Source organism: Eptatretus burgeri, chromosome 8, assembly GCF_056783735.1.
Source record: "Eptatretus burgeri isolate ZD-2024b chromosome 8, Ebu_testis_v1, whole genome shotgun sequence".
NCBI classification, from domain to species: Eukaryota; Metazoa; Chordata; class Myxini; order Myxiniformes; family Myxinidae; genus Eptatretus; species Eptatretus burgeri.
In genome coordinates this window covers 99,217,990-99,231,611 of record NC_140968.1, presented here as the reverse complement: position 1 = coordinate 99,231,611, position 13,622 = coordinate 99,217,990, and the positions used below count along the sequence as shown (strand labels likewise).

The following is a 13,622-nucleotide window of genomic DNA, read 5'->3' as shown; positions in this document are numbered from 1 at the left end:
TGTATTACTGAAAATGCACCCAACTGTTGCGATGACTTGTCATTATAGACATGAACATGTATCATCCATTCCCTTTCGGAACGTTTCCGACGATTTCATCACACTGTTTACTGGTACAGTATTTCACATCGTCCTTTCGAATGATTTTGAAATTCCACCACAATGTTCGCAAATGTAGTTTTTCATTCTCCTGAAAGATGGAAGTGTGCAGATGTCAGGATGCGGAAAGAGAAGGCAACAGCACCTGGCATGTGCATCCCATTGAGGGAAGATGTCGGTCGGTTCACTTAATGTTTGAATTGGTGAAACTATTCCGTGCAGGTTGTTTCTTTCCTCCAAAGCCGTGTGAAGGTCGTACACATGCTTTGGTCCAAGATCAAGAAACGCCATCGAGGTGGCACGTTCTGGTTATGAGACGGCGACGGGGTCTGGTGGACTGTTCCTTGTCGAAATAGTCGATGTATAATAATGATAAACGTTGTTCAATGTTCCACTCTTGCAAAATGCATCACGCTACTCTATTTGTAATTGTGGGTACGGGGTTGCTGGACGAGGGTGGTGCAAATTGGCCAACTTTAACAAAGAACGTCTCGCAATAAGCAGCCCTTTATGACATGGGCATGAGAATTGTATGTGTGGCGTTACACTCCACTTTGTGGGTATCACATTTGGCCCAAATTATTATTTACTAGCAAATACTACCCGTTACTTTGCTGATGGTAATACTAAAGGGGGGAGGGAGAAAAAGAGGGGGGAAGAGGGAAAGAAGGGTGGGGGAGAGAGAGCGGGGAGTGTGAAGAGGTGGAGGGGAAAGGAGAGAGGAGGGGTAGGGGAAGGGAAGACAGTGTGAGGTGAGACGAAGGGAAGGCAGACGTGCGGTGGAGCGTTAATTACCATTCATACGGTCGCATCAAAATGATCTGCACAGAATAACAGTGAAGTTTGAAACAAAATAATGTCTTAAAACCATTTTCTACTGGTCACACAAAAACATGGTCCAGACACAAACTCCCGTCCGAACATAAATACCGCCCAGACACATCTGGAGCCAAGCTGTCTGGAGACAAACACCGCTCGGACATGTCCGGAGACAATCCCTGCCCGGATACGTCCAGAGACAGAGACTGGAGGGGAGAGTGAGAGAGGAGATGTGTGAGGAGGGTGCTGCACTGTATTGGGACAGGGTAGAGCAAAGATGGGAGAGACAGAGACAGACTGACAGAGACTGAGACTTGGTGGTAGGGGAGTTGGCAGAGAGAATATGTTATGCTCAATGAACAACAATAACACAACACACACACACACGCACACAAAAGTGCTAAGCCGACATCGGCAATTTTTCGGGAATTGGCAGGTTGGAGTCGGTGTGATTACAAACTGCAGTACTTACTGGGTACAACCTAGGAACCTTGAGTAGCTTTCACCGAAAAACGACGGAGCACGAAGCACTCGCTCGGGGTGACGGTGCACGGACCGCTCGCCCAGGGTGATGGTGCACGAACCGCTCGCACGGGGTGACGGTGCACGAACCGCTCGCTCCGAATGATGTGGCCTGGCTAAAGCATACACAGTGAGTGAACGGTTAGTTCAGAATGACGTCGCGTGGTTCCGCTATCGACAATGGGCACTCAGCAAGTGGCTTCAGCACTCCAATTCAATGGTTGATAAGAAACCGTTGTCCAGGCTGTCACTGCGTACCATGAAGGATCCCTTTAACTTTAAAGCCGGTCTTCACCACGCACGCCTCAGTTTATGAAATGTAATGAATCTATAAATTCGCCATTTCGTCTGCTTGCCTGTGCATGTATCATGTGGTACATCGGTTTTGGGTCCATGCAAACATTATACCTTTTTTTAAAACGTCCCTTTTTCCCAGATTTCCTTTGATTCCCTGGAGAGCACCTCGGTACACCTCCCAAAATATTGACACAGATCTGGCAGACGCTTCGGATAGGCAGTCCCTCTGGGGGACATGTCGCGAAGTCTTGCAGTGAATTTATGAAATCGTATCTCTCAATGAAGCTTGTTAATTTTGACATGTTCCTAAATTATTGTTCACTCAATATAATTCTCCAAATGGTAGAAAATGATAAGTTTTTAATGCTTTGGAAATTTCACATTTTTCTTGTGCATGTATCTTCTTCTTCTTCTTCTTCTTTCGGCTGCTCCCGTTAGGGGTCGCCACAGCGGATCATCCGTATGATCCGCATAGTGATTTGGCACATGTTTTACGCCGGATGCCCTTCCTTAACGCAACCTTGGTCGCCTCTTACGAGACACGGGGATATGGTACACCTATTTTAACCGTGGTATACACCGGCCCAGTATACTGGTACTCATTTCGCTGACCTCGGAAGGATGACAGGCTGAGTCAACCCCCTGGTGTATTAATTCAGTGGCCCAACAGGGCTTGAACTCAGGACCTTTTGGATCCCAAGCCGCTGCCCTAACCTAGAGTACCTATATATAGAGAGTAGCGACAACTCAGCTATAGGCGCCATTTTGTTTCACTCTGGATAACGCGCGGTGCGTGCGCTACCGCCGTAGCAGCATGCATGAATGAAGCAATACATCAGGAGGGTGGGATACATCACTGGACATATATATTGTCGCGGATTCGCGCCCGCCGGCGTGCGAACGGCCACGTAACTCGAATCACGGCACGTCGCCCACCGGACGGACAATCCAGTCGTGACCCTCTCGGACTAACGCCGGGAACCAGTCACGGGTGGACCTTTCGGTCTCACCGCGATCGAGCCAATCGGCCCCCGCGTGGGATAGGGTTGCTCGCCAAATTCGACCTACCTAAGTACCCACACGGAGGGTAGACCGGGCGATCGCACCTCGCCGCAGGTCGACTTCGGACACGGGCCACTTAAGCGACCCGTTCCGTACTATCGGGATAACCGAGCGGTGTTATTCGTCGGCCTCGACGGTTCGATTAATTATCGGGCGTCTTAGCCCAGGACCAACCCTTTACGTGAAGCAAGATGGGGATTCAATGAAAGAAATGACGAAGCGAAGCGGGAAAACAGTTCAACATAAAGCACATTTATTCGCGATGAACGGAAAGCACACATATACAATTCCACCAAAAGCACATGTAAAAGGAAAAGAAACACAATGCAATTTTTACACAAAAAGGATATGTAAAAGCGAAGACACAATGCAGAGCTATCCGACTACCGAGCACACGGCAACACTTATACAATTTTACTTCACAGACGGCGCCGACAACACATACCCAAAACCAAGAAAAAGAACACCCTCAAGGATGAGGCGGGCCTGGGGCCGAGACCGGGTCGGGCCTACCCGTCTGATGATGAGGCGCGAAGTGGCGATGGTGCCCCAACTCCGCGGGCCTCGCGGACAGTGTCTGGTAGGGGGTGGGAAAAGGGGCCCCCTTTGTCGCACTATCTCAGCGCGGGGGGAAACAGGAGGGGGTTGCTGATGCTCGGGGGAAGGAGGATTTTTATTCTGTCTCGGGTCCCGCGACGAGCGTCTCCACCTCGACCAGGTCGCGCCGTCGGCCTCCCGCCTTCAGCTCCCGGCACCGACGCGAGCACCCCCTCGTCCGTCTTCGCCGCCGCCACCTCTCCACAGCTCCGCCGACAACTCGTTCCAACGCACAGCTCGTTCCAACGCGCAACTTCCTTCCAGCTCCACCGACGACTCTCTTGAACTCCGAACTCACTCTTTCCAACGCACACCACTTTTCTGACGAACGCAGCCGCTTATATAAGCCCCGTGGCTTCGCCTTTGACCCCCTGCCTTCGACCTTTCACCTCGCTCCCCATTGGCCCGAGAAAAAGTGGGCGTGAATGCTTTTTGATCCATGAATTTACATATAGCGACCGCCCTCCAACGCCCTGGAGGCGGGGCCAAATCGCCCCTCGCTCACCGATTGGACGGAACAAAAGTGGGCGTGAGTCGTTTTTGATCCGTTTTTCTGCGGAAAGTCCGTGATGTTTTGTACACGCTGTTCGGTGCGCGCCCTGCACGAGTCCAGTACCGGTACCCACAAGCGGCGCAAGAACGGTGGCGATGCGACGGTTGCGAGGTGTGACGGTAAAGGTCGTGGCTGTTGTGGTGAAGCGGCGTTGTGGTGGGTGGTTGATGTTGTGATGACTGTTGAGACGTGGTTGGTGGTGGTAGAGATGGTGGCTGGTCCAAAATAAAGATAGTAAAAGAAAAACGGCTATCCTGAAGAGTCGCAGCACGCATGAATGACATTTATTCCCTCTAGACAACGGGTTTGGGCCTAACTACACATATACTTACCGAGATATCTCACCTAAGGGACCTGAATGGTGGTTTGCGAATTTGGTCAACCACAACAATATTTATTCTCATGTTTTACTCGGCCAAAGATCTTGATTATAGAATCAATGGGGTTGAAAGTGATAAAATGTTAAAATGCATGTACTCATTACACGGGAAACTCAGAGTAAGTTTGCCAGAGAACGAGACATTTGGGAGAAACTCGGCCTGTGTAGGCTTATGACATGAAGTCGAGCCAAATAAAAATCTCGAGTCCTTAGGCCTAAGTTGGGGCCTCAATTTGATCCATACCTGCCCCTTCCCATCCCTCCCCACCTCACCCATCTTTACTTTTTTCATCTCACCACATTATCATCTCACCCATAACAAACAAAAACAACAAACACCGATACCTACATGTAATTTATCATCATAGTTACCACCCAACACGCTCTCAAACACACCAAAAAGTGACTATGCCAAAATGATTGTATCAGATTTCAAAAATATCTTAACAATTGAAATGACCCTTTTTATGGGCAAAGAATAGTTAATTGCACAGGCCTGCTATGCAATTATTGGATGAATCTATGAAGCACGTTCATGTCAAAATGCTTATGTTAAGTATTCAACTGGTACAATCTTGTGAAGAAACAGTCCATGAAAAATCGCAGTAGGTTTGACTTGCTATTTTATTTCTGTCAACAGTGTTCCATCAATTTGCAAGATGATGAACGATAAAGAAATGCTACAAATTATAAGTACAGGTAACTCTGCTTAACTTGAATCTCTTGGGACCACAGAAATCTGTTCGACGTAGAACAAATCTGCCTCACAGAAGGTAAATAACACGTCTTGCATAATACGGTTTCAAAATTTGTTTAAACTTGTGCGATTATTCGACTTAATAAGGCTGACTTACATGAATGCAGAGTTACCTGTATTGTTCATACACTGCAGGCATTTTCAAATTCAAGTGTATAAATACGTAATATCATGATTAGTTATATATTAGTGTTTACAGCAAAATTAATTTTGGTGAAATATTAACAACATGACAGCAAGTTTTCAAGACAATACTACATGATTGATGATTCTGAACAAAAATGGAAATACACCAAATGAAAGTATGAAGGTCAGAGATTGTAGGCTAGATTTTTTTTTTTATGAAACCCCATCTAATGTGTTGCCATGGTAACCAAATAAACAGACAATTCATTACAAATTGTGTATTTTCATAAGATTGTGCAATTAAGTGATAAATATGTAAATTAATTGGGTTGCTAAATAATGATTGCCCATATTGTTAGCTTTCTAGATGCCAACATCCCAGACTACCATTGATCCTTACTGGGGTTATGATAATAAATAAGATCAACGGCATGCATAAAGAGGGCCCCCAAATTTAAAGCATTTCATTTTTGGGGCAGGCGTGGGGGCAGTGGTTCTATAGGTAATTTTTTGTTCCAATTTAATCATACAGGCTATAAATCAAATAAATCAATAATAATATCAATTGCTGCTATGATAGATATAATTCTTATTACAATAATCTTTACCATGGTAACACATTCAACGCATATACAGTAAGACTTGTATACCATACATGTCAATGTCCATATGTGTACATTATTTTGCCCTTTTTTTAGTCTAAAACTTGACTGGTTTTTGGTCAACATAAGAAATAGACAAATACCAAAATTGTTCATCAAATTACTTATCAAAACAACGAATTTTCTCTTCTTTCCATAGATAACAACTTCTAAAAGCTTAGATGTCCTTGAAAGTTTATATGGGTCACATGATGACATGCTTCCAATACCGGGAGCCGTGCCTAAAGGCACTGTCGACGGCTAAAAGCTTAAATGCAGAAATTGAAAACGAAACCTATACATCCTGTACCCCTTCTCAGATTTGTTGCTGCACCCAAAGGCGCAACAACCCGTCATTTTGACTAATAAAGTTTCACTCAGTTTCAAACTCGGTCTCTCCGAGCTCACTCGGTGAAGATCTGGATTCGATGCGTAGCTTGGCGCTAGAGTGTGAAACAAAATGGCGCCCATGTGTCACGTGACCATCAAATTCTGGTCCCCCTATGTCGCTACTCTCTATATATAGGTACTCTACCCTAACCGCTGCCAACACCAGGCTTTTCTTGTGCATGTATGAAGGAGGGAATATCGCCTTGCTTGCATCAAGTAAATAGGTATATCGGATTAGTTATAAGACTCGTTAATGCTTTAATTTATCAGTTTTAACAACAGATTTCTACACTTAATCCGGACGATATCCGATCCTCAAAACCGAAATAATATTTCAATGATATACTTTGAGTAGATCATGGAAAATCGTATCGTATCATGCATGAAATCGCTCCAAACTCATAATTTGAATGCTATAGTACTTGTGTGCAGCTCTTCATCGTGATGATGAACAGGCATTCAATAATATGAGTGAGGAAAGTGAAAAAACAACTTTATCGTTGACAAATCGTTGCGGCCTGTTCCAAGTCAAGGCATGGTTGAGCAGGCCAAAAAACGTGGCGGCTTAAGACCCCAGCGAGGTTACCCAGGAAACGCCTTAAGACCCCAGACAGCGAGGTGGCCGAGAATCTCCTGATGAAGGAAATAATTAAATATGGCCGTTAATTATCTTCAAAGGGGATGTTTTAATTAACCCAAACACCCAATTTTCACTCCTGAACTTCCTTGGAGTTTTCTTAGTGTGCATGCAAAGTTTCAGGCTGCTCGGTTTTATGGTTTTGGAATTATCGAGAAGACACACACACACACACACACACACACACACACACACACACACACACACACACACACACACACACACACACACACACACACACACACACACACACATTTAAATTTATTTGTACAGATAATGAACATCATTGTTTTGTTTTTTTTCTCTCCACTTGACTGCCTTTTGTATCTTACAACAGCTTACTTAGCATTATGAGTAGTTAATGGAATTGATATGTACATATATATGTATATATACATCCGCATAGCCTGGTGTTGGCGTAGTGGTTAGCGTAGCGGCTTGGGATCCAAAAGGTCCTGAGTTCAAATCCCAGTCACTGTTGAATTAATACCAGGTGCGGTTGAGGTTGAATCTGCCTGTCATCCTTCTGAGGTCGGCAAAGTGAGCACCGGCTTGCTGCTATCCTGTGTCGGAGTGGCGACCCGTCCAGAATTGTGCCCAATAGCCAAGGAGACTGCTAATGGCAGCACCAACGCCCTGCACAGAGTATGGTCCTGATGGATGGATGGATGGGTGGGTGTGTCTCGTATTTTGATGTTCACAACAACGTTTTCTGAAGACCATTTCTCAACGAATACATAAAGCCACCGCACACAAATGATGTCGGCGCTCCAAGCCAAGTCTCGGACTTCAGAAAGTGCCTCTGGATGCCAATGGGCACATGTATAAACAAACAGACTCGGTGACGTTCAAACGGCATAACCTGTTAATTAGGGACACGGTTGCAGTTGACCGGTTGCAGTTGACCGCAGTCCACAAAGCACCCTCACCTTGTAAACTACTAAAAAATAACCCATTGAGTCGCTTTTCCTTGAGATGGACCATCATTCAAAACCATGTTTTGGATTGTGGTGCCTGTATTGAAATTCTCACGGTAATACCTCGAAATACGCTAGTCTTCGGAAAGTCCTTTTGGGTCTGTTGCATGAAGTGCACCCATTAGTTATGCATTGCTGCGTTTTTTGTTGTTGATATTTTTTTGGGTTGTTTTTTTTTTTTTGGGAGGGGGGGGGTGGGGTTAAAAGGGGCCACCTATCTATTAAGTACATGGTTGCGTCCATGATATGTAATCTACAACGAAGCAACCATTAGTGACCACACTACCAAGCAGCGTGCCTGAGAGTGCACTTTGAACAATTATTGTCCAACTGAGCAGCGACTTGGATTTTTGTCAGAAAGTTTTCTTTTTTCGCGTATCCTTTAGACCAGTGTTTCTCAACCTTTTTTGTCCCACGCCCCACTTTGATTTTCCAAAAAAAATCGTACGCCCCACCATGATTGGAGACGCTACAGTATCTACTACATACGTATTCAAAAGGCTTTATTAAAACTTTATTGCAAATTTATTCACTTGCTACTCACTTCAATGGGAGCCCTGCCCATGACGCTGGCTGCAGATTTGTTTGATTCGCGGAACCAATTTTGTCAGTTGAAAATTTGAAAGTGCAAAGCTATGAAAGTGATCATATATTGATTAATTCTGAATCCTCATGCCCCACCTTGAGAAACACTGCTTTAGACAACTGCACCAACAACCAAAGCTAAAATGATGAGGATCCGATCACAGAGTATATTCTCGAATTATTTTAATTACTTCTGCCACCAAAAGTGGATGGAGGTTTTGTTTTTACGTCTGTCTGTCTCTACAGGATATCTCAAAAATTTATTGACGAAATTTGGTGGACAGGTCGGTTGTGTGACTACGACCAATTGATTCAATTTTGGTGAAGATCCAAAATTTTGGCATTGAGGTTGCTTCGCAGCCTCCTGTCTCATTTTGAATATACTGTTCGTTGATTGTTGTCTATCATTTGCAAGGTTATTCAATTTGCCGTTTAATGGTGAATCAAATTTGCCTTTCTGATGAATATTCATCGGAACAGTCATGCAATCACAATGATAAATAATCTAATTAACATGACTTGTTCTTGATTATTATACCAGCAGAGTACCCGCCCTACGAGCGATCATCTTCCAAGCATGCAACATGTTCTTCTGATGCATACCTTTATTTGGGGGGTGTATAGGTAACTGACAGCTTTGTATAGGAAAAATAAATTACCCGTGTTACGTGCATGAAGCAAAAACATACCTACTGCTTATAATTCAAAACACCTCACTGTACTGGAAAACGTGGGGACAGGAATATTGTGGTGTAAATGGTGGGGACTTGTAATACCCTCCACCACCTGGAGGTGGCGCTACACGATACACATTAGCATAAAAAATGTGTCCCTCCCTTCACTTCAAGGTGGGAGGCAGGAGCACCAGCCCAGAGGGGAGAGCAGTACTCCATCAGGCTACGGACGAAAGCTTTGTAAGTGGTCAAGTGGTTCATTTTCATGAAATAGCGCGATATTTTCAAAAAGTTGTGGACGAGTTATGACAAAACTAGGTGGATGAGTTGGGTCGGCGACAAGAACGAGCAGATTCGATGTTGGTTCAGGTACGGATCCAGATCCGGCCGATCAGTGGGATACACAATGTAAGCTGTCCAGCCTGATGGAGGCATGCGCTCTACCGAACACCGTTCTCGTTTAATTATGAGAAACTTTTTTTTTTTTAATTCCAGCTTGTTTTTTTTTTGTCCTATAATAATGTTCACACACCGTGCTGTCCCCTTCACCTTGCTCACTGCAGGTGCTGATAAGTAACGCAGCTGGAAACTTTGTGTGTCCGAGTGAAAAGCTGACGCCAGGAGGCTGGCGAGCTATTACTGATACGGTGCTTGCAGGCACAGCGTACATTACGTTGGAGGTTGGGCACAGACTGATACAGGCTAAGCAAGGTGAGCACTCGCTGCTTGGTCAGTCTGCTGATTAATTTGTAAATTAAGTACGATGGTCATAATTTGCAAACAGTGATGGTTTTATGGAATTCCTTTTGAAAAGCGTGACATTCGGAATGCCGTACTGTATTATAAAACATCCTCAGATTTTCTGTACCGGTGGATAATTCCTTACTCTGTTGACAATAGAAATTGAGCAATCATTTAATTTTCGTTCTGCATTGTCCGAGATGGTAAAATGTAAAGTTTAATTTGTGAAAGTGGTAATTTACTCCCACAATGGGAACTGTGACTGTTTATGTTAGACATGCCCCCGGCAGCTTCACGCTGATGTCCTTTTCGAGTCCAAAAGACTTTGCCCCATGGGAGATCGTTACTGTGTCTCAAAGGGTGGAGAGCGTGTCCAACTCTCATTGATCTCAGCTCGATGGGGATGTACCATTATGGGAAGTCTTGCCATGAATACTGCACAGGAAGTGGCTTGGAAATCCTGATTCACAAGAAAAATAAATATACAGATCGTCAACTAAGTTTCCTCGTATGTCCTTGTGAATTTGTAATGAGATTCTACCTAGAAGGACTCACGGAAAATGTGAGATCTATTCAAAAAAGGTAAAGCAATTGTGCAGACAAGAGAGAAGGGCGAAAGGATTGAGGTGTAAAAAGTGTGGGTTGGTTCGTTGGTGTGTAATTTACTGGAGCTAAGAGAAGTTGAGTTGGGAGAAACGAGGACGAGATGAGGCTATGATCAATATGCCAACTACATCTCTGTTGTGACCAGAGGCCTTGTATTTAGAGTTAGAAAATGTTGGTTATTCATTCATTCCAGGCTTTCGGTTCCACAATGCAGGAGTCCCAGCACACAATGGAGAGCAACACTTCATTGTACTGCATGCGAGTGGAGAAAATAATGTAAACGCCAATGTAAAGTCACTTAACAGGGCGCTGGGCCATCACGCACGGCCTGTATGCACCATGGCAAAGCGTCCACCAGTGTCTGGAATTCTGCAGGAGGGACGCGGCGCACCATTCTTCCACGACAAAGTCAATCAACTCACACCTGTTTGATGGAGGATCAAAACGCTGTGTGAAGCGTTGTTCCAGAATATCCCATAAATGCTCGATTGGGTTCAGATATGGTGACTGAGAAGGCCATGGCATATGGAGAACATCAGTGTCATGCTCATCAAACCATTGGGGGATGGTTGGGGGGGGGGGTGGTCGTCTCTTTCAGCCATAATTGTAGGCAACGAGGCCTGTGCAGCATTTTTATACATCACCCAAAGCATGCTGGGATGTTATTTGCTTCATTAACACATGGGCCACACCTGTGTGGACACCGTTACTTGGTGTTCCTCATTTACCCAGCTGTTTCCATTTTGTTTTTTGTCCACTACCTGTATGTCAGGAAGGGATACATGGAGCCAACGGATTTCATAGTTTTGCATGAGTATGCTCATTTGGCATCACCTTCACAATGTCCTCCACTCAGAACGGGTCACATCAGAGAGTGAAGCCAACTACCCAAGGGAATGCAAATTTTTTTTCTTTTTCTTTTTTTTCCAGAGGTACATCTCCAAAGGTCAGGTCAGGTATGGGAGCATGTGCCAGAACAGCACGTCGCTGCGTCCACTTTCCGCCGGTACTCCAGGGGCCTCCGTCTGGCCATCCCCCAGGCAGATGCCAGGCCCATCCCCATCTCCTTGAGATGATGGTCAACCTGTTGCAACCATGACGCACGTGGTCGACCCACTGGCCTCCTCCACTCATGAGACTCCCTCGCTGAGAGAATCTGGTGAGCAGGATCAGAGTCAGGAAAACGAGCCACATGTCCATACAGCCGCAGCTGACGCTCACGGACTATGCAGGTAACAAATCTCATCCGAGTCTCTCTCAGCAACCGCTCGTTGGACACAAAATCCGACCAGCGATAGCCAAGGATTCTCCGAAGAGACCTGGTACCAAAGGAATTAAGTCTCCGTCTCAGATCCTTGGTCAGAGTCCAAGTCTCGCACCCATAGAGCAAGACTGGAAGTACCAAGGACCTGAAGACTCTGACTTTCGTCCTCCTGCACAGGTACCGGCAGCGCCACACCCCATGATCCAGTGAATCCATGACTCCCCAGGCCCGACCCAGACGTCTATTGACCTCTGACTCGCAGCCAGCAGAGACATGAATATCACTGCGAAGGTAAGTGAATCTCTCCACGACCTCAACATCCTCACCACAAACAGACACAGACAGGACAGCAGCATCCAAGATGTCACCGAAAGCCTGGATCTTAGTTTTGACCCAAGAAACCCGTAATCCCAACGGCTCCGACTCCTCATTCAGCACCTCGAGGGCCCCCAAGAGGATGTCTAAAGTCTCGGCAAAGATGACTGCATCATCTGCAAAGTCAAGGTCCGAGATCTTGACATTCCCAAATGACGCACCGCAACTTGATCTCTCCGACATCCTCCCTAGAATCCAGTCCATACAAGTGCTGAAAAGTGTGGGGGCAAGTACACATCCCTGACGAACTCCAGTAACGACTGGAAATAAGTCAGAGATGGTACCACCACACTTCACAGCACTCTCAGTACCAGAGTAGAGTTCAGACATCAGATCGATCAGTTTTGGTGGCACCCCACGAAGACCAAGAATCCTCCAGAGGACATCCCGATTCACTGAATCGAACGCTTTACAGAGATCAACATAGGCTGCAAGCAGCCCCTGCCGAAACTCTCGTCTGCGTTCGGTGAGGACACGAAGTGCAAGGATACGGTCAATCGTTGACCTCTTTGGTGTAAAGCCTGACTGCTCTGGACGCTGGTGCTCAAGCAGGTGGTGGCGAACCCTATCGAGAATTATCCGAGCAAAGACCTTGCCCGGCACTGAGAGCAGCGTCACCCCTCGGTAGTTGTTGCAGTCTTGGCGATCACCCTTCCCTTTCCAGAGAGGGACAACAAGGCCCCTCTTCCAGTCAGTTGCGATGATTCCTGTGTTCCAGGCAGAGCACAAAACTGCATGCAACGACACGAGTGCAGCATTTCCACCAGCCTTGAGAAGTTCGGCATGGATGCCACAGATCCCTGGAGCTTTGCACCGTTTCAACTGGTTCACCGCAGCCCGTGTTTCAACAAGCGTAGGTGGACCACAGTTGATTCGAGGGTCAGCAACAGGGATTGTAACACCCTTGACGTCCAACTCGACAGTTGGGGGATCAGCCTGGTACAACCGCTCAAAGTAACCGGCCCAGCGGGCCTTCACTTCGGACTCCTCTGTCAAGAGCCTACCACTCTCTGCTCGAACTGCAGTGCTCCGAGGGATGGGCTTGGATGAACGTAATGTGCGAATTCCCCTGTAAGCGGGACGAGAATCACCTGTCCACAGGTGATGCTCTACCCCCTCACAGATTCCTCGCACATAGGCCTCCTTGTCCACCCTCAGTGCACGTACAGTTTTACGCCTCAGCTCCCTGAACAGCTCAGCTCTGCCATTTAGCCTGGCCCTGCGACTCTGGTCAATGGTATCCAGTGTCCCTTGAGAGACAAAATTCTTCTTTGCCCTGCGGTGAGCTCCAAGGCATCCACCGGCAACATCAAGGACGGTGGTCTTGAAGGCGCTCCACAACTCTTCAGGACCCCCCAAAGCACCCAGACCCCCAAGTGTCCACTCAGCCTGTTCGCAAACTCCTCAGCTACTCTCTCATCCCTGAGCTTGGCAACATCCAGCCTCGGCTGGGATGGTACCATTCTCCAGGATTTAAGGTGCAGCTTTAGAGTTGCTACAACAAGCCTGTGGTCAGTATTG

General features: G+C 46.3%; 1 protein-coding gene across 7 annotated transcripts in view; it reads left to right on the top strand.

Annotated features, from left to right (window-relative positions):
- The window catches only part of DECR1 (2,4-dienoyl-CoA reductase 1), a 53,540-nt gene that overhangs the window by 17,895 nt on the left and 22,023 nt on the right, over window positions 1-13,622 (top strand). For 4 of the 7 annotated variants that reach the window (XM_085893220.1, XM_085893223.1, XM_085893219.1 and 1 more), the window contains 2 exons: window positions 9,290-9,355; window positions 9,679-9,826. In XM_085893220.1, coding sequence (XP_085749346.1) covers window positions 9,290-9,355; window positions 9,679-9,826 — 214 coding nt within the window. The remainder of the gene's footprint in view (window positions 1-9,289; window positions 9,356-9,678; window positions 9,827-13,622) is intronic. The other 3 variants (XM_085893224.1, XM_085893222.1, XM_085893221.1) reach the window with 1 other exon arrangement.